Raw genomic sequence first — 19,785 nt, 5'->3', positions numbered from 1 at the left:
TGGCCACCTGATGTGAAGAAATGATTCATTTGAAAAGACCCTGATGCTGGGAAAGATTGAAGGCAGGAGGAGACAGGGACCATAGAGGATGAGATGATTGGATGGCATCACCAACTCAATGGACATGAGTTTGAGTAAACTCCGGGAGTTGGTGATGGACAGGGAGGCCTGCCATGCTGCAATCCATGGGGTCACAAAGAGTTGGACACAACTGAGTGACTGAACTGAACTGAAAGCTTTTTAAAAGAGGAAATATTCAAATCTAGAATTTATAAAAAAAAGAAAAGGAAGTTGGAAAGCTTGCAGAGTTTCTGGGAAGGCTGGATTAGCAAGCTCTGATCCCAAAATATTCATAGTACCAGACACGTATGTGTTGGTGAAACCACCACGGCTGCCATCCCTGGGCCCTAGGCACCCCAGCTCACATCACCGACACTGACCTGGATTCTGAGCACTAGCCCTGAAAGTACTGCCATTATTTTCTGTGAAAATGATGCACAAATCCCACCCACCACGTCTGACTCTGTCTCCATACCTGCTTTTTGACCTCTTGAATTTCCACTTCAAAGACTGGAGCAGGTGATTCTGACAGGCAGAGCCTAGGTCATGTACCCATGCTCTAGCTGCAGTGGAGACTAGAAAAATATCCTATATTTCAGTGTGTGTAATAAGAGGGGCTGTGCCTCATAAGCTTGTATCCCTCAAGCATATGAAAGGATTTTAGATGTTGAGTAGAAAAAGAAAAAAGGTCTGGGGAGGAGGGAGGTGGGAGGGGGGTTCAGGAGGGGGAACTCATGTACACCTGGGGCGGATTCATGTCAATGTATGGCAAAACCAACCAATATAATATTGTAAAATAATTAGCCTCCAATAAAAATTTTAAAAAAAAGGTCTACTACTCTTGTCTTCAGTCTATGGACTGAGTTGATTTCTAAGCAAGCTCTTTTGAGATGCTAAAAAGATCAAGATTATAGGTTTGATTTTCATTACTGGCTTTATAATCAGTTACCTTCTCTTCTACAACCTTACTCAGCAGTCTCACAAATTATTTCTCTGATATCCAGAAAAATCAGGTGAAAGAGTATATGGATTATTCATTTTAAAACAATCTTGACCTTGGCGAGGGGTGGGGGGTGATATGGGACAGAAATGAGGTGGGAGAAATTCAGATTTTAGACCTTGCTGATTTAGGATTAGTCTTCAATAAAATGCTAATGTACACAAGTATTTGTAATACTTTGGCCACCTCATGCAACGAGTTGACTCACTGGAAAAGACTCTGATGCTGGGAAAGGTTGGGGGCGGGAGGAGAAGGGGACGACCGAGAATGAGATGGCTGGATGGCATCACCGACTCTATGGACATGAGTTTGAGTGAACTCCGGGAGTTGGTGATTGACAGGGAGGCCTGGCGTGCTGTGATTCATGGGGTCGCGGAGAGTCGGACACGACTGAGCGACTGAACTGAACTGAACTGAACTGAACTGAAGGTGACTCTGATGCTGGGAGGGATTGGGGTCAGGAGGAGAAGGGGACAACAGAGAATGAGATGGCTGGATGGCGTCACCAACTCAATGCAGGTGAGTTTGAACTCCGGGAGTTGGTGATCGACAGGGAGGCCTGGTGTGCTGTGATTCATCGGGTCGCAAAGAGTTTTTAAGTAAAACATGACTGAGCAACTGAAATGAAGGTGACTGGATAAATTTTACCACTGATAATTTTACTTATACTGTCTTCAATTTCTAAAACCTTATGAAATATTTGAAAAGGCAGTTAACATAGATCAAAATTCCAATAATTAATGTGAACAATTCAAACACTTTAGGATGTCTTCCTGAGCATAATAATGTGCTAAAAATCATTGTAGATTAGTGAGTCTTGAGTTTTCTTCCTGAGGATTTGTAAATATCAGTTCTCTTTAATTAACTGTTTGCTGGTTTTAAACTTTTAACTGCCCTTTCATAAAGAAAAAGGTTAATATCAGTCTTGAGAGATGTGTACAGTTCAGGTTGGTAGTGTGTTGTTTAGATAATGCATAGACATAAATACAATTCTAATAATTGACAAAGCTTCTGTTCTGTTCTTCACTCAAAGAGGTGCATATTTAACTAAATAAATGTACAATATATCATTGAAAGTGAAAGTGAAATCGCTCAGTTGTTTCTGACTCTTTGCGACCCCATGGACTGTAGCCTACCACACTCCTCCGTCCATGGGATTTTCCAGGCAAGAGTACTAGAGTGGGTTGCCATTTCCTTCTCCAGAGGATCTTCCCGACCCAGGGATCATACCCTGGTCTCCCGCATTGTAGTCAGATGCTTTACCATCTGAGCCACCAGGGAAGTACATCATTAGTCTGTGATAAATGATTTGACATTAAAATAGCCATCTCTTACCCATAATGTAATTATTTTAAATAGCTAGACTAACAATTTTAATCCTGGTTCTGCCACTTAATTACCTACTATAGGACCTTGGAAAAATTATTTGGCCTCCCTGAGCCTCTTGAGAAAAGGAGACAAACCACCATCTACTCATAGGGTTATTGTGAAAATTAAATGAATATAAAGAAGGCAATAGAACCATACCTGAAACATAGCTAACGAAACTCAACAAATATTAGCAAATTATCTTGGAAATTTGTTGATTTCTTTAAACTTTTTGTCTTGATACAATTTCAGATTTATAAAAAAGAGGCCCAAATGGCTCACTGTTTGCCCTTTACTCAGGTTCCCAAATATTAATATTTTACCACATTTGCTGTATCCTTGACTCGGTGGATATGTATGTATTATTTTGCTTTTTAACCAGTTAAGAATAAGCTGCAGTCATGATGTCCTTTTACCCTTAAATGCTTCAAGATATGTTTCTTTAAACTAACATCGTCTTACATATACACAGTGTAGGTCTCAAAACAAATTATCAATTATACAACATTGTTACCTAATCTTCAGACTTGAGCCAATTTTTTCCATGTGCTTATAGTAGAAGAAAGTCCTAGATCATTCCTTTTATTCTGTTGTCATCCTTTTGGTCTCTAATCTGGGACAGTTCCTCATGAAGATTTTGTTTTTCCTCAAGACTTTGACATTTCTTGATATATACAGGTCAGTTATTCTGTAGAATGTCCTTCAGTCTGAGTTTGTCTGTCCTCTTGCTTAAATTCAGGTAATGCATTTTTGGCAGGAATGCCATAGAAATGATGCTGTATTCTTTTTTTGCAATAGATAAAGAGGCATATGATGATTTTTTTATCCCATTACTGGGCTGTTAATTTTGATGATGTGATTAAGACTGTGTCGGTCCAGTTTGCCACTATAATTACAGTTTCTTCTTTTGTAATTATTTACAAGGAAATAACCTTTAGACAGTGTACATATTTCTATTACTCCAAACTTTACCCTCTACTTTGGTATCCATTGATTATTATTATTGATGGTTGTCAAGTGGGGATTTCTAATTCTTCTGATTTCTTCTATAGTTATTAGTTGACTTTCCATGGACTTTCCTTTCTCACCCAATTTTTTGTATCACTACAGATCCATAGCTTTTTTTTTTTAGATTCATAGATTCTTATTTATTCATTGGGTTATAGTCTGTTACTCTAATTATTTTTATGCTCAAGTTTTCCCCAGTTTGGCCAGCGAGAGTCCTGTAAGCTGGCTAATATGCTCTTTGGTCATATCTCTATTTGAGCATTTCCTTTGTGTCCCAAAATGTTTCTAATTCATTTGGTACTTGAGCTTTTCCAACCCTGGAATCAGCCATTTCTCCAAGGATGCTAATTTATGTTTTAAGTAGAAGAAGGAATCTTGTATCTTTTGCTGACTTTCCAAAGTCGTTTTGACAGCTGAAACTTAGAAGTTTCTTTAAATTGTTACTAATACTTAAAGATTAATTCATTCTTTTATTTGCTAAGTTTCCTTTCTGTGCTTGGGGCCAGATGCTTCCAATTAAATGAAGTTTAGCTCCAGTTCACATTTCAAAAAACAATGTAAAAATCATTGATATGCAGAGATGGGCTAGAAACCTGGGAATTGAAGAGAAAATTGAGAGAAGAGTAGAGTTTTATTAAAGGAGCAGGGAGTTCATTCAATTCAGGGCTACAGCATGGGCAAAGTTATGGAGCTAGGAATAGGCAAGTCTTACTAGGGAATTTTAAGGAGCTTGACTACTTGGTGGGAGGTCATGTTGGTAATTAGTGTCTGGGGGGCCCAGTTTATTGGGAGCCTGGATTCCAGGTTGTTTCTAATTCATCCTGTAGGAATAAAGAGTATTCACAAAGAGTATGCTTTAGGAAGTTTAATCTGATGTTATATTGCAGAAGGATTAGAAAAATGTAAGGCAAGTTAGGAAACTATTACTTTGAGTCTAAGGCAATAGGAATACAAATGGAAAGGAATTTGGAAGGAAGAAATAACTGGATTATTGAATCAGGAAAACTGGGAGAATGGAGTATTCTGCAAGAAATAGGAAACTGATGATTTTAATAAGGGAAAGAGAACAGGAAAATTGTAAAGAGAAATTCAGAGAAAAACAGGTTTGGTGATACTGAAATTTGTTAGCTTTCTTTTCCTACTAAGGTTGTTTAAAAGCTATACAATTACTCCATAATTTTTATGCAAAACAATACAGCTAAAAAGTAATGACCTATGATTTGACCTATCAAATCATATCTAAATTGAGATTCAGATTCCTCAGTTAATTTGAAATGTGGGCTTTTGTTGGCATTGGGAGTGAGGAATTTGTTTCCAAGTGTAGCATTTGATTCTTCTGTGTTACTAAAATTCACACTCCCACCCTTCCCTTTAAAAAAAAATATCATTTTTAACTTTGACTGTGCATAAAGAAGAAATCATTAGAAACTAAGAATTTAGTTTACAAGATCTTCAAATCACCAAATATTGTGACCAAGACATACTTTGCCATATGTTGGGAGATAAATGTAGAAAGTACCTAGATCCAAACATTCCACAAGGAGTGAGAGTGAGTGTTTCTGAACAGATATTCCTTTTTTTTCTTTATTTATTTTTAAAAGCTTTTTGTTTTGTATTAGGATATAGCTGATTAACAACGTTGTGATATTTTGATAGTTTCAGGTGAACAGGGAAGGGACTCAGCCATACACATACATGTATCCATTCTCCCCCCAGCTCCCCTCCCATCCAGGCTGACACATTGAACAGAGTTCCCTGTGCTATACAGTAGGTCCTTGTTGGTTATCCATTTTAAATATAGCAGTGTGTACATGTCCATCCCAAACTCAGTAACTATCCCTTTACCCCATCCTTCCTCACTGGTAACCATAAGTTCATTCTCTAAGTCTATAAGTCTGTTTCTACCAAACAGATACTGTACCATTTTATTAATTTTTCAGTCTTAATCAGTCATGATCATTTTTCTTCTTAGATATAGCAAGAAAAATGGCACAGGTTTGTTATCTCTCTAGTTTCTGTCTCAAGGCTTTCTGAAATGGTTTGAATCCTAAAGAGTACATTGGAGAACTAAACCTCATTCAGTTCATAAGATACCAAGCAGGTTTGTTCATTTGTTTCTTATTAGGTTAATATATGGACTTTGTAATTAAAATCTGTTGAAAGGAATTATTACACGAAGTAATGTATTAACCATCTAATGTGTTGGGATAGTGCTGGGCGGCTGTCATAATTTCTGCTGCTACAGTTTATAAAAAAGAAAATAAAGTCAGTTCTTTTTGTTGGGAAAGAAGATTTCATGTTATCTGTATTTGCAGGCTTTCTGGCTCATATGCTGGAGGAATCCTTGCTGCGGGGGTGTTTTCATTTTCTCGTCTAACATGGCAGTGGTCCATTGCAGCAGAGGTTTTTAGCTTAAACAATCTGTTTGTGGGCCTGCTTATGGCTCTTACTGTACATTTTGAGGAGGCAGCAACTGCACAAGAAAGATCAAAGGTAACCTATTTTGATCAAAGTGAAATCACTTTTTGTTTTAATTTTTAGACAGATGCTCTATATTCTGATTATTGTCAAGGTAATCTAGGCATGTTGAGAGAAAAAACACTCTCAAAATACTCTCAGTTTTTTTACTGTAAACTATGAGAGCCTTTATAAAACATGAGAATTTTTTTTCTGTCTCAGAGTTCAAAAATGTTTTGGAGAATGAGGGTATTACAAAATCCCTTTTGAGTCTTATGGGAAAGAAAGGCCTGTTAGCTAATCCACTGTCGTGTATGCGTGTGTGTGTGTGGGTGTGTGTATGTGTGTGTGTGTGTCCTGTGATGTGTGTGTGTGTCCTGTGATGTGTGTGTGTGTGTGTCCTGTGATGATATTAGAGTTTAGTTTTTGTTTAAACCTTTTTATGATTATGAAAATAACACATGTTCAAAAATATCAGAAAGACCACCCATAGGGAACGAGGTTTCTGAATGAAAGTGTTATAATTAATCAATTTAATAAAAGAAAATGTAAAACAAAGAATTGCTGAACTTTAGTTCTAGATTTCACTTAACTATACTATGTCCTATTACTGTTAGAACTTGTCATCATATAGGACTTCCTAAAACCTAGTTTGAAGATAGTAATTTAAGATCAGACTGCAGTGATTTGATAAGAATGAAAAATATTAATAAAATAATGGTGATAGATATTAGTGAGTATTAAAGCATGATTGTTTGCATTAAAAGTTTGATGTTAACCTGGCTTACTGTATAAATGCTTAGTTTTAATAAAAAGAATAGCTTTTTACTATTGTGCTTTCTTAGTTTTCAGTGAATTTTTAACTTGGATAATTTTCTTTTATTATTTTTCAGATAGCTAAAATTGGTGCTTTCTGCTGTGGCCTTAGCTTATGTAATCAGCACACAATAGTACTCTATGTTTTGTGCATAATACCATGGATTCTCTTTCGACTTTTAAAAGAGAAGGTAGGTTTTTGAGTAAAAATGCCCAGTATGACATTTATGGCATCAGAAAACATGGGGTTTATTTATTTATTAGTTTCATACAAGGCTTGATAGGGATATTGTAAAATCTATAGATGGTTTTGGGTAGTATGAACATTTTAACAATATTAATTATTTTAATCCATGAACGTGAGATATCTTTTCATATGTGTCTTCTTCAATTTCTTTCATCAGTCTTATAGTTTTAAGTATACAGATATTTCATTAATACCTCCTCAGTTAAATTTATTCCTAAGCTATTTATTATATTTAAGTGAAATAGTTTTTTTTTTTTCAGATAGTTCATTGTTAGTATATAGAAACAACTAATTTTGTATCTTGTAACTTTCCTAAATTTATTAAGTTTTACAACTTTTTGATAGAATCTTTAGGATTTCCTATTTAAGATCATGTCATTTGCAAACAGACGATTTCACTTCCTTTCTAGTTTGGATTCCTTTTATTTCTTTTTTTTTTGCCTAATTGCCCTGAGTAGGACTTCCAGTACTATGTTGAACGTGCAAGGTGAGAGTGGGCACCCTTGTCTTATTCCTGATCTTAGAGGAGAAGCTTTCAGTCTGTCACCATTGAGTATTGTGTTAGCGGTGGCCTTGTCATATGTGACTTTCATCATATTAATATATGCCCCACATCAATTAAATCAAAAGTATTTTAGAGTAGGATCAGCCACTAGCTCTGCTCTGTAGATGCGCAGAACTGCTGGCTGAAACCTCTGCTCTGGCACCGCTGCAAACAGGAATGTGTTCTCCCAAGACTGGAGACCGGTTGCTGTAAGCCCTGCTTCCCTTCTCCATCTCTGTCTGATCCCCAGTGGTTGAGCCTGGAAGATCTATCTACTCCCCCACCCCCCGCAGTGGTCCCTGCAAGTGAGAACTGAGTGAGTCTCCTGGGGAGCATCCTGCAATGCCTGGGGAGCTGGATTTCCACCCTGGGGTCTCTTTTCCCACTGGAAAAAAGTGTACCCCAATGCAGCGCTGTGCTGGCCTAGGGGAGGAATGATATGGTCAGAGTGCCCCTCAAAAGTTCGAGTGCAGTCCTTCTCAGTCTCTGTGGTCCAGAACTTCAGCTTCAACCCCAGTGTCTGGGATTTTCACAACAGTATCTTGTCTACAGGTAGTTGCTGATGGTGTTTTATGGGAAGGACTGAAGTTGGGATTACTTATGTTGCCATCTTAATGGTGTCACTCTTAGCCAGGCTTCTGATATCAGAGAAGGTACGGCTAGATATCAGAGAAATACATTCTCTGGCATGAATTTAAAAAGCAAATATTTTAAGTCTTTGGAGAGAGAGCCATATTATCATGTAAAACATACAAGACCCAGAGCTGACAAGTTAGGAACCTGGTCTGAGAGCCTGTTTACCCTGTACTTAGGTCAACTTCTGTTGAATGAGCACCTTTTATTTTTATTATTTAAAGAGCAGAGTCTAGAAAATAAGATCTACCAGTGAAGTGATAGTGAATTGGATCTGACTGCTCAGGTGATCTAAGGCAGAGAAGGAAATTAGTTGTTTGCAACCCCAACTGCTTACTTAAATTATCTGGAAAGATTTAAGAAAGTAAATAGGTGTTTGTGTGTGTGTGCCTTTGTGTGCTCTCACCACCCTAAAATAATTCTGATTTATTTGATTGGGTGTGAGGCCCTGGGACTGATAGTTTTAAAAGTTCCCAAGATGATTCCAGTGTGCATGCAGCTAGGACTCAGAGCCACTCTCCTGCACTCTCTGAAATAGTTCTTATGTGTTTACTTCTCTGTTTCCCACACAGAAGGAAAATTCTGCATCAACTATGTCTTGCCATTCTAAACTGAACTTTATAGTGTGCGGAAACTGCTAAAATCTAAACATTTACTTTCTTTAAAGCTACTTTTAAAAAGAGCAAAGGCATATTCTTCAATTAGTTATGTCTTCCATTTTTTTCATCCCATCATTTTGTATAAATCTCATTACCACTTTAGAAATGTCAAACAAAATCAGTACTGTAATAAAAACACTCCATTTTCAATAAAGAATGTTTATTTGAAAATGCTAGTGTAAGTCAACTACTTTTCTACTTCTGGTGAATGCAAATCTTGGTTCTCATATTCATTGTCACCTATGAATTTCCCATTTTTGTAAAGAAAAACTTGGCAATTTCCAATCACGATATTTGTAAGAGATGACATTTCCAATTACTAAAGCAAACATAGAATTCTTTTGGACTCAATCTTTGTAAAAATTTGGCAGTTTCCCTTGGTTTTAGAAAGGTGCAGAAGCGGGACTTCCCTGGCAGTACAGTGGTTAAGACTCTGTGCTTCAATTACTTCAAGGCTTGATCCTTGGTGGGGGAACTAAAATCACATGCCACATGACATGGCCAAAAAAGAAAAAAGCAAAGAAGAAACTTGCAGATGAGAAATATATTCTGTATGAGACAAGATTGTTGCATACAACAACAAATTTCCTTCTTTCCTATGTAAATTGAGAAAAAAAAATAGCATTTGGATGAACTTGAGTGTTACTTAAAAACTAGCTTCATTTGTGCTAAGGATTTCCATGAAATGTCCAAAACCCTTGTAGAAAGAATATATTATTAATGAGCAGTCATAATATAGTATATAGTTAAAGCCTACTCCTGATGATGATAATGAAGTGAATCAGTATTAGAACAGTATCTTGGGCAGTTTTGAAAATGGTCAAACACCATAATCAACACCGTAATCACTTCCAAGTGGGTAGTCTCAGCTGTGCAATGCTGCATGTCATGACATGGTTTTAAATGTAGAGGATGCAATAAACGTGAAAATCATGTCTTTGCTAATATTATTTGCTTCACTCAGATCTCACTTGCCATGCAAAGGCGTTCAGGCTGATGCAATTTCCTAGTAATCCACAGTAATCAGAAGGTTTAACATCATCTTCCGTGGTGACTTGATATAAATTGAGAGATCAGCTCTGAGTAAACATATTTGATGTTTTCCTCAATGTATTCTTGAAGTTCCAGGATGAATCTGACTAAAATAAACACTGTGAAACATGTGACTCCCTGTGCTCTAATGCAGGAACTCTCCCCAGGCTCCCTGTTGAAGTTGAGTCTGTGCTTCTCTGCTGGTCTGCTGCCCTATATCTACCTGCCTGTCTCATCCTACCTCAATCAAGCTCGTTGGACCTGGGGAGACCAGACAACATTGCTAGGATTTTTGACACATTTTCTCAGGGAAGAATATGGAACATTCAGTCTGGTAAATTTATATTTCAAACACTTTTAAGGGAATAAGTGGCAAAACTTCAGTGTTCTGCCTGGACCATGAGTGGAAAAAAAATATATATATCAGTGTTTATCAATGACAGCATGTGGAATTTTCTTTCGTTATGTATATAGCAGACTTGCCCCTTGGAATGTAGCCTTTCACATGAGTTCGAAAAAACCGAATCACTTAATCTGACATCATCCTTTTGTGTATCCTGAATATATTTTTCAAGATAACAAGCAGTCAAAAGACTGCTCCCAGGAGCTGAAACTTTTCAGTCTTTTTATCATTGGGTGTCATTTTGGGCCCTTGGTCTATGATTAAAAATATTTGGAAACAATTAGAGGAAAAACACTTCAAAAATTTTAATATATCTTGACCGAAATATTTCTTTCTTTCTTTTTTTTTTCCCAAATATTTGATGAATAGTGTTCATGTTAATATTTAGTGGGAGACCTAAATATGTTAATGCTTCATAAAATTTGATCTCACTAAAGGGAAACAGTATGTTCCAGACAATTTCAAAAGACTTTGCTTTCCCTAAGACATAGTTTAGGGTAAAACACTAAATGAGCTTGTGAGTAATGGAAAGTGAAAGGATGTACAGGTGGGGTTTTATTTTTAAAAAGACAGTTATATCTGATTTTTCTTTCATGATTTGTGCTTTTTGTGTCTTACTTGAATTAGGCAAATCTCAGATGACTACAATATTAAAGAATACCATTTATACAAAATTTTAAACCATGCAAAAACTAATGATCTATTACTCAATAACACATAAAAGGTAGTAAAACTCTATAGTTTTAGAACGTAGGGTGATAACTAACAGAATTCAAGGTAATAGTTCCCACTAGGGGATAAGAAAGCCCCTTTTGAGGGCTCTGTGAAATATGGTATTTGTGCAGTTCTGTTTCTTCAATGAATGGTGAGTCTATAGATTTTTTTAAAACTCTTTATCCCCTAAATATAGATTATATATGTTATTATATATGAGATATTTCCTAATAAAACCATTTAGTAAAAGGATAGTTATTATTCTTTGACTGAGGTTTGGTGCTTTAAATTTATACTCTGGTTTACTTACATTGGTTATTCCATTGAAATATTGCTTGAGGGCCATTGCAGATTTGAAAACGTGTATAATTCACACCTAATTGTGAAATTATAGGCAGGTGATAATGAGCTCTAATCAAAGTGCCCAAAAGAGAGCTTAAAGAGACTTTGTAATGAAAGTGTAAAGTCTGTTAATTCATTAATGTGTTAATCATTGCTGCTGGAAGAGTTTAACTGATTTTTAGCCAATTATTATTTCTGAAATGATTCCTGGGGGATGTCTGCATTTAGTTTTCACTGACTTCTCTTAAAAAATCCAATAAGACTCTGAAATAAACACTTTGAATGAAGAGGAGTTGCATCATATATTTAAAACATGTATCTTTTATATCAGAGTAATTAAAATACAATAGCCTTCCAAAGTTTCAGTTTAACACTTGTGCAAATAAACTTTTCTCTTTTACGTTCAGGCCAAATCTGAAATAGGATCCAGTATGTCTGAAATATTGCTGTGAGTATGAAATATTTTAAACTATTTTTAAATGAATTCTTTATTAGTTCCTTTAAATTATTTTAGGGATTTCTGAGTTTATCTCTTTGTGATGCAGTACATCTGAGAAGTAGTTCTCACCTCTGTGGTTAACAGTTTTTGTGTATAATGTCAAATATTCTAGCATTCCATCAATAATATAAAGCTTGAAATGAGCACTAAATACAACAGTGAATAAGACTGCTGCTGCTGCCGCTAAGTCACTTCAGTCGTGTCCGACACTGCGACCCCATAAACAACAGCCTACCAGGCTACCCCGTCCCTGGGATTCTCCAGGCAAGAACACTGGAGTGCGTTGCCATTTCTTTCTCCTATTAGAAGACTAAATAGAATCTATAAAATGAAAATGTTTCAACTTTCAGTTGGATACAAAATTACCCAATATATTGTGGCTTTATAAATAACTTTTTCTTTGTTTATATCTTCTTGCTTTTGGAGACATTTTAGAACATTGCATTTAGCACAATTTACTTGAACTGCAAGGAGATCCAACCAGACCATTCTAAAGGAGATCGATCCTGGGTGTTCATTGGAAGGACTGATGCTAAAGCTGAAACTCCAATACTTTGGCCACTTCATGCAACGAGTTGACTCACTGGAAAAGACTCTGATGCTGGGAAGGATTGGGGGCGGGAGGAGAAGGGGACAACAGAGAATGAGATGGCTGGATGGCATCACTGACTCGATGGACATGAGACGTGAGTTTGAGTGAACTCCAGGAGTTGGTGATGGACAGGGAGGCCTGGCATGCTGTGTTTCATGGGGTCACGACTGAGTGACTGAACTAACTAACCAATCATTTTCATGTTGTTTTGGTTTGAACTATATTGCGGGGAGAAATATCAATAACATCACATATGCAGATGATACCACCCTAATGACAGAAAGCAAAGAGGAATTAAAGAGCCTCTTGATGAAGGTGAAAAAGGAGAGTGGAAAAAGCTGGCTTAAAACTCAACATTCAGAAAACAAAGATCATGGCATCCAGTCTCATCACTTCATGGCAAATAGATGGGGAAACGATAGGAACAGTGAGAGACTATTTTCTTGGGCTCCAAAATCACTGTGGACAGTGACTGCAGCCATGAAATTAAAAGACACTTGCTTCTTGGAAGAAAAGCAATGACAAACCTAGACAGCATATTAAAAAGCAGAGATACTACTTTGCCTTTGGCTAGAAAAGTCCATCTAGCCAAAGCTATGGTTTTTATTTCATGCAGTAATGGGCACAGTAAAGGACAGAAGTGGTATTGACCTAACAGAAGCAGAAGATATTAAGAAGAGGTGGCAAGAATACACAGAAGAACTATACAAAAAAGTTCTTCATGACCCAGATAACCACGATGGTGTGATCACTCACCTAGAGCCAGACATTCTGGAATGTGAAGTCAACTGGGCCTTAGGAAGCATCACTACAAACAAAGTTAGTGGAGGTGATGGAATTAGAGTGGAGCTATTTCAAATCCTAAAAGATGATGCTGTTAAAATGCTGCACTCAATATGCCAGCAAATTTGGAAAACTCATCTGTGGCCACAGGACTGAGAAAGGTCAGTTTTCATTGAATCCAACAGAAAACCAATGCCAAAGAATGTTCAAACTACCACCAACTGCACTTATCTCACACACTAACAAAGTAATGCTCAAAATTCTTCAATCCAGGCTTCAACAGTACATGAACCGTGAATTTCCAGATGTTCAAGCTGGATTTAGAAAAGGCAGAGGAACCAGAGATCAAATTGCCAACATCCACTGAATCATGGAGAAAGCAAGAGAGTTCCAGAAAATCATCTACTTCTGCTTTATTGACTATGCCAAAGCCTTTGACTTTGTGGATCACAACAAACTGTGGAAAACTCTTCAAGAGATGGAACTACCAGACACCTGACCTGCCTCCTGAGAAATCTGTATTCAGGTCAAGAAGCAACAGTTAGAACTGGACTTGGAAAAACAGACTGGTTCTAAATTGGGAAAGAAGTACATCAAGGCTGTATATTGTCACCCTGCTTATTTAACTTATATGCAGAGTACATCATGTGAAATGACAGGCTGGACAAAGCACAAGCTGGAATCAAGATTGCTGGGAGAAATATCAATGACCTCAGATATTCAGATAACACCACCCTCATGCAGAAAGCCGGAGAAGGCAATGGCAAGCCACTCCAGTACTCTTGCCTAGAAAATCCCATGGATGGAGGAGCCTGGTAGGCTGCAGTCCGTGGGGTCGCTAAGGGTCGGACACGACTGAGCGACTTCACTTTCACTTTTCACTTTCACACATTGGAGAAGGAAATGGCAACCCACTCCAGTGTTCTTGCCTGGAGAATCCCAGGGACAGGGGAACCTGGTGGACTTCCGTCTATGGGGTCACATAGAGTCGGACACGACTGAAGTGACTTAGCAGCAGCAGCAGCAGCATGCAGAAAGCAAAGAATTAAGAGCCTCTTGATGAAAGTGAAAGAGGAGAGTGGAAAAGCTGACTTAAAACTCAACATTCAAAAAACTAACTAAAAAAACTGAGATCATGGCATCTGGTCCCATCACTTCATGGCAAATAGATGGGGAAACAATGGAAACAGTGACAGACTTTATTTTGGGGGGCTCCAAAATCACTGCATTTGGTGACTGCAGCCATGAAATTAGAAGACACTTACTTCTTGGAAGAAAAGCTATGACCAACCTAGACAGAATACTAAAAAGCAAAAACGTTACTTTGCTGCCAAAGGTCTGTCTAGTCAAAGCTATGGTTTTTCCAGTAGTCATGTATGGATGTGAGAGTTGGACCGTAAAGAAAGCTAAGTGCCACAGAATTGATGCTTTTAAACTGTGGTATTGGAGAAGACTCTTGAGAGTCCCTTGGACTGCAAGGAGATCCAACCAGTCTATCCTAAAGGAGATCAGTCCTGCGTGTTCATTGGAGGGACTGATCTTGAAGCTGAAGCTCCAATACTTTGGCCACCTGATGCGAAGAACTGACTTATTGGAAAAGACCCTGATACTGGGAAAGATTCAAGGCATGAGGAGAAGGGGATGACAGAGGATGAGATGGTTAGATGGCATCACCAACTCGATGGACATGAGTTTTAGCAAGCTCCACGAGTTGGTGATGGACAGGGAAGCCTGGCATGCTGCAATCCATGGGATCACAGAGTTGGATATGAATGAGCAACTGAACTGAACTGATGGTTTTTCCAGTAGTCACGTATGGATGTGAGAGTTGGACCATAAAGAAGTCTGAGCACTAAGAACTGATGCTTTTAAATTGTGGTGCTGGAAAAGACTCTTGACAGTCCCTTAGACTGCAAGGAGATCAAACCAGTCAATCCTAAAGGAAATCAGTGCTGAATATTCATTGGAAGGACTGATGCTGCAGCTGAAACTCCCATACTCTGGCCACCTGATGCAAAGAGCCAACTCATTGGAGAAGACCCTACTCATTGGAAAAGACCCTGATGCTAGGAAACATTGAAGGCAGAAAGAGAAGGGGATGAAAGAAGATAAGATGGTTGAATGGTTTCACTGACTCAATGAACATGAGTTTGAGCAAGCTCAGGGAGTTGGTGAAGGACAGGGAAGCCTGGTGTGCTACAGTCAAATGGGTCACAAAGAGTCAAACACAACTGAATGACTGAACAACAATATTCATTTAATTCTTCAAATATTAATTTAACATTTTAAGACTTCCTTTAAGCTGTCCTTAAACTGTGTTTTTGACTTACACATTTTTAAACATCCAACCTTATTAGAACCAGCTTAGTATATTTTCATCTATATTATCTCTCAGTGTTCTTTGAAAAATGAGTTAATATTTGCTTTAAAATCTATGCAGACTAAGATAACTGAAAATTATCTATAGCAATTTTGTAATAATCTTAAAGTATTTCAATATAAAATTAAGTATGAATAGATTTACCTGACACTAAAGTGATCTCCTCAGTATTAATAAGGAATTCACAGGAGAACTTGAAAACTTTTAAAAATATGGGGAAAATATTTTAAATCTATGTGAGGTAGCTCACATGTTTTCACAATTTCTGTCTTGTTCATTTGCTAATTTTCTTGCTTCCTTCCATACTTTGTTCTTTTCTTTTTAAATTATTTTTATTAAATTTTCTGACTGTGCTAGGTTTTCATTGCTTTGTGTGAGCTTTCTCTAGTTTTAGTGAGTGAGGGCTACTCTTCATTGTGGTGCACGGGCTTTGCATTGCATTGGCTTCTTTTGCTGCAGAAAACAGGCTCTAGGTGCACAGGCTTCGGTCGTTGCAGCTCATGGGCTAAGCAGTTGCGGCTTGTGGGCTCTAGAGCTTGGGCTCAGTAGTTGTGGTGCATGGGCTTAGTTGCTCCGAGATATGGGATATCTTCCCAGACCAGGGATCAAACCTGTGTCCCCTACATTGGCAGGCAGATTCTTATCCTCTGTGCCGCCAGGGAAGTTCTAAATTACTTTCTTTCTACTCTAAATACAGGTAAGAAAACCAAGAAAATTAAAATTACCTATAATTCCAGCATGCAGAGATAACTACTGTTCTTAATCCATTAACATTCTTGTCTATATCCTTCCAATATTTTTAATATTTTTGTTTTTTAAAAATGGAATCATAATATACACTCTGTTTTGTTAGCCTGCTGTTTTTCATTTAATGCTATATCTTGAAAATACCTCCCTGCCACCATTTATTCTTGTATAACCTTTTAAGGTTCTTACTGCTGCTGCTGCTGCTGCTAAGTCACCTCAGTCGTGTCTGACTCTGTGTGACCCCATAGACGGAAGCCCACCAGGCTCCTCCGTCCCTGGGATTCTCCAGGCAAGAACACTGGAGTGGGTTGCCATTTCCTTCTCCAGTGTGTGAAAGTGAAAAGTGAAAGGGAAGTCGCTCAGTCGTGTCCGACCCTTAGCGACCCCATGGACTGCAGCCTACCAGGCTCCTCCATCCATGGGATTTTCTAGGCAAGAGTACTGGAGTGGCTTGCCATTGCCTTCTCCAAAGGTTCTTACAATTGACTTTAAATATTTCTGTTTATATCTGATGAAGACTTGTGGCTCCTTTTTCTTTTCTGTCGGGGAGAAGGTAGCAAGAAGCTCAGTTCCCCTTTTAAAGATAAAGACAACTTTATCAGTGTCTGTAGGCTTCTCCTTTGGGGCTTTTCTCCATGCCAAGACTCCTGGCCTGCTGTTTTCTACCTACCTTCCAAAACTGTCATCACGTTCAGGATCGTTGATATATTCTGTCTTAACAAACCCCACATGAACTCCAGAGACACCTCAAGAGTAATCCTAGACCATACATCTAACTTTCATTAGCTGCATGTAAAAGTCATCTGTGGGAGAACTCAAAGGTCTCCTTTACATTGAAATAATAGCAGTTAGGTCACATACTCAGAAAAACAGACTTGACAAAAGTGATGCCCAAACATACCCATACTGTTTGTTCCAATGAAATCATATGTGGAATGGGGATATAATCCTAGCACTCTCTGAGAGAGAGAATTTCTAGTCTTTAATTATTTCAGGTGGACAGGAGTGTTAAGAAAGGCAACTCATAATTAACCTACTAGAAAATTCTTGAACATGATAGAACCTAATCATCTACCCTTTTCCAGTAAAGCAAATTATGTTCTTTCTCCATGCATATCTTTAAATTGAAATCCTGTTGGATTACGTACTGGAAATTATTTAATCTAACCCTAGGCAGTGACCATGTTTTAAAGCTTACATTTAAGCAACAGATCTCTACAAATTGATTTTGAGACTGATTTCATTCCTTTTGAAGGATGGTTTAAAATGGGCCTCATGCTGGAATCAATTTTTCAAGTGTATTTGAAAATGAGTAAGGCTATGTTCTCATAGTAGATGAGTCTCCATTAGTAAAATACACATTGTATGGCATTACATTTTCTCCAATAAAATTGCCAGTAGGGAGAAGAAAGTTCTTTGAGATAGTGTTTAGAGTCATTTTTTTATTAAAAATTGGAGATTGCCAGAGCTATTTGAAAACTCAGATAATACTTGGAAAATGTTTATTAGTTAATGAAAGAATTTAATTTTAGGGGGGAAAATACATTTCTTAGAGATGGCTTGAACATTTTTTGTACCCAATAATACAGAAAACAAGGAAGACTTTTAAGAAAGGAGATAACCTAGAAAAGGATGGTTGGAGATCAATTCTCTTTCCTTTTTTCTCCATGATTGGATCTCCAGAAAATTATTTCAATTAGTTTTGTTTTCAGTTTCACAGGACTTCTTATCTAACTAATCTGGGATACAAATTGGTGTATAATATCAGTATAGTATATCTATCAAAAATACCAAATAATTATTTTTTCTTAACTCAAATAGTATAAGTTGGTAATTCAGCGTTATAACTGAAAAACATCTTAGAACTGTTTAGATCTTTCTTGTGGTACTTTCTCTCCCAAATTTAAAAGAACACAAAATAATTTAAAATCTGACTCCCAGTCTTAAAATTATTTACTGCATAATCAGGTGTAGTCTGTAAAGAATGCTTTGTTTGGAACTAGCAAATTTGTTTTCTGCCAATAATAAATTAAATTGTCTTTTACAGTTCTCAAGTGACAAATATGAGGACCCAACTCTCGTTCAACATTCAAGCCCTTGCAGTTTGGGCAAATATATGTTTAACAAGAAAGTGAGTAAAGTAATTCCTTTTTCTGTTATTTTTTCCATGTTCATTAATTGAATTAATATAGTCACTATATCATTATGGCAAATAGATGGGAAAATGGTGGAAACAATGGCTGACTTTATTTTGGGGGGCTCCAAAATCACTGCCGATGGTGATTGCAGCCATGAAATTAAAAGACACTTATTCCTCAGAAGGAAAGTTATGACCAACCTAAATAGCATATTAAAAAGCAGAGACATTACTTTGCCAACAAAGGTCTGTCTAGTCAAGGCTATGGTTTTTTCCGTGGTCATGTATGGATGTGAGAGTTGGACTGTGAAGAAACTGAGCGCCGAAGAATTGATGCTTTTGAACTGTGTTGGAGAAGACTCTTGAGAGTCCCTTGGACTGCAAGGAGATCTAACCAATCCGTCCTAAAGGAGATCAGTCCTGGGTATTCATTGGAAGGACTGATGTTGAAGCTGAAACTCTGATACTTTGGCCACCTGATGCAAAGAGCTGACTCATTTGAAAAGACCCTGATGCTGGGAAAGATTGAGGGCAGGAGGAGAAGGGGATGATAGAGGATGAGATGGTTGGATGGCATCACTGACTCAATGGACATAGGTTTGGGTGAACTCTGGAAGTTGGTGATGGACAGAGAGGCCTGGTGTGCTGCGGTTCATGGGGTCGCAAAGAGTCAGACACGACTTAAGCGACTGAACTGAACTAAACCTCTGTTAGTTTCTTGTTCACTGACTTTCCAGTCTATTGAGTATATTCTTATATAAATGTATATTTGAATATATACTTATTGTTTTGTTTCCTTAACCCTTAACATTATAGTGAGCTTTTTTCCATATCATAACAAATACTTAGGATCATTTAAATTTCTGTATAATAGTCCATTCTAAAACCTAGGACAATTAATTTAAATGTTTTCCTGTTTAAGAGTCTTAGATTTCCTCCACTTTTTCCACTACTGAAAATAAATACCAAGGCATTGTTATGGATTAATTCTTATCCAGTATTTCTGGTTCTTACTTAAAGATTTATGCCCACATATCAAATTACTGGGTCAATGAATGTGAATATTTTTTAAGGCTCTTGCTATATTGATATATTATCAAATTAATTTTTCTTGAACATTGTACTAACATACATTCTCATACAATTTCATTCTCACCAGCATTGAGATTTGTCATTTTTAAATTTTTATTATTTTGATGCTTGAAATTATTTTGTTTTGCATATGTTTAATTAAGCTTAAATTTAATAGGATTAATAATTTATATTTCTTCTGCAGATTTTAATTTCATATTTTTTGCTGCATAGTTCCAAGTTATGCTTATAATATGTAATGTGGCTTATTACTGTATTTTGGTTATCTATTC

At 37.2% G+C, this 19,785-nt stretch overlaps 1 protein-coding gene across 3 annotated transcripts in view; it reads left to right on the top strand.

Annotated features, from left to right (window-relative positions):
* The window catches only part of TMEM260 (transmembrane protein 260), a 70,841-nt gene that overhangs the window by 28,070 nt on the left and 22,986 nt on the right, over positions 1-19,785 (top strand). For all 3 annotated transcript variants that reach the window (XR_008687206.2, XR_016038183.1, XM_055435615.2), the window contains exons 4-8: positions 5,752-5,929; positions 6,787-6,900; positions 9,979-10,158; positions 11,691-11,731; positions 18,332-18,415. Coding sequence is in view for 1 of the 3 variants with exons in the window: in XM_055435615.2 (XP_055291590.1) it covers positions 5,752-5,929; positions 6,787-6,900; positions 9,979-10,158; positions 11,691-11,731; positions 18,332-18,415 (597 nt within the window). In the remaining 2 variants the exon portion in view is untranslated. The remainder of the gene's footprint in view (positions 1-5,751; positions 5,930-6,786; positions 6,901-9,978; positions 10,159-11,690; positions 11,732-18,331; positions 18,416-19,785) is intronic.

This window comes from Moschus berezovskii, chromosome 9 (assembly GCF_049115385.1).
Source record: "Moschus berezovskii isolate FMDL1 chromosome 9, NW_MosBer_1.0, whole genome shotgun sequence".
Taxonomy (NCBI): domain Eukaryota; kingdom Metazoa; phylum Chordata; class Mammalia; order Artiodactyla; family Moschidae; genus Moschus; species Moschus berezovskii.
The sequence above is the reverse complement of the archived record's forward strand: the minus strand, read 5'-3'. Positions and strand labels throughout refer to the sequence as shown.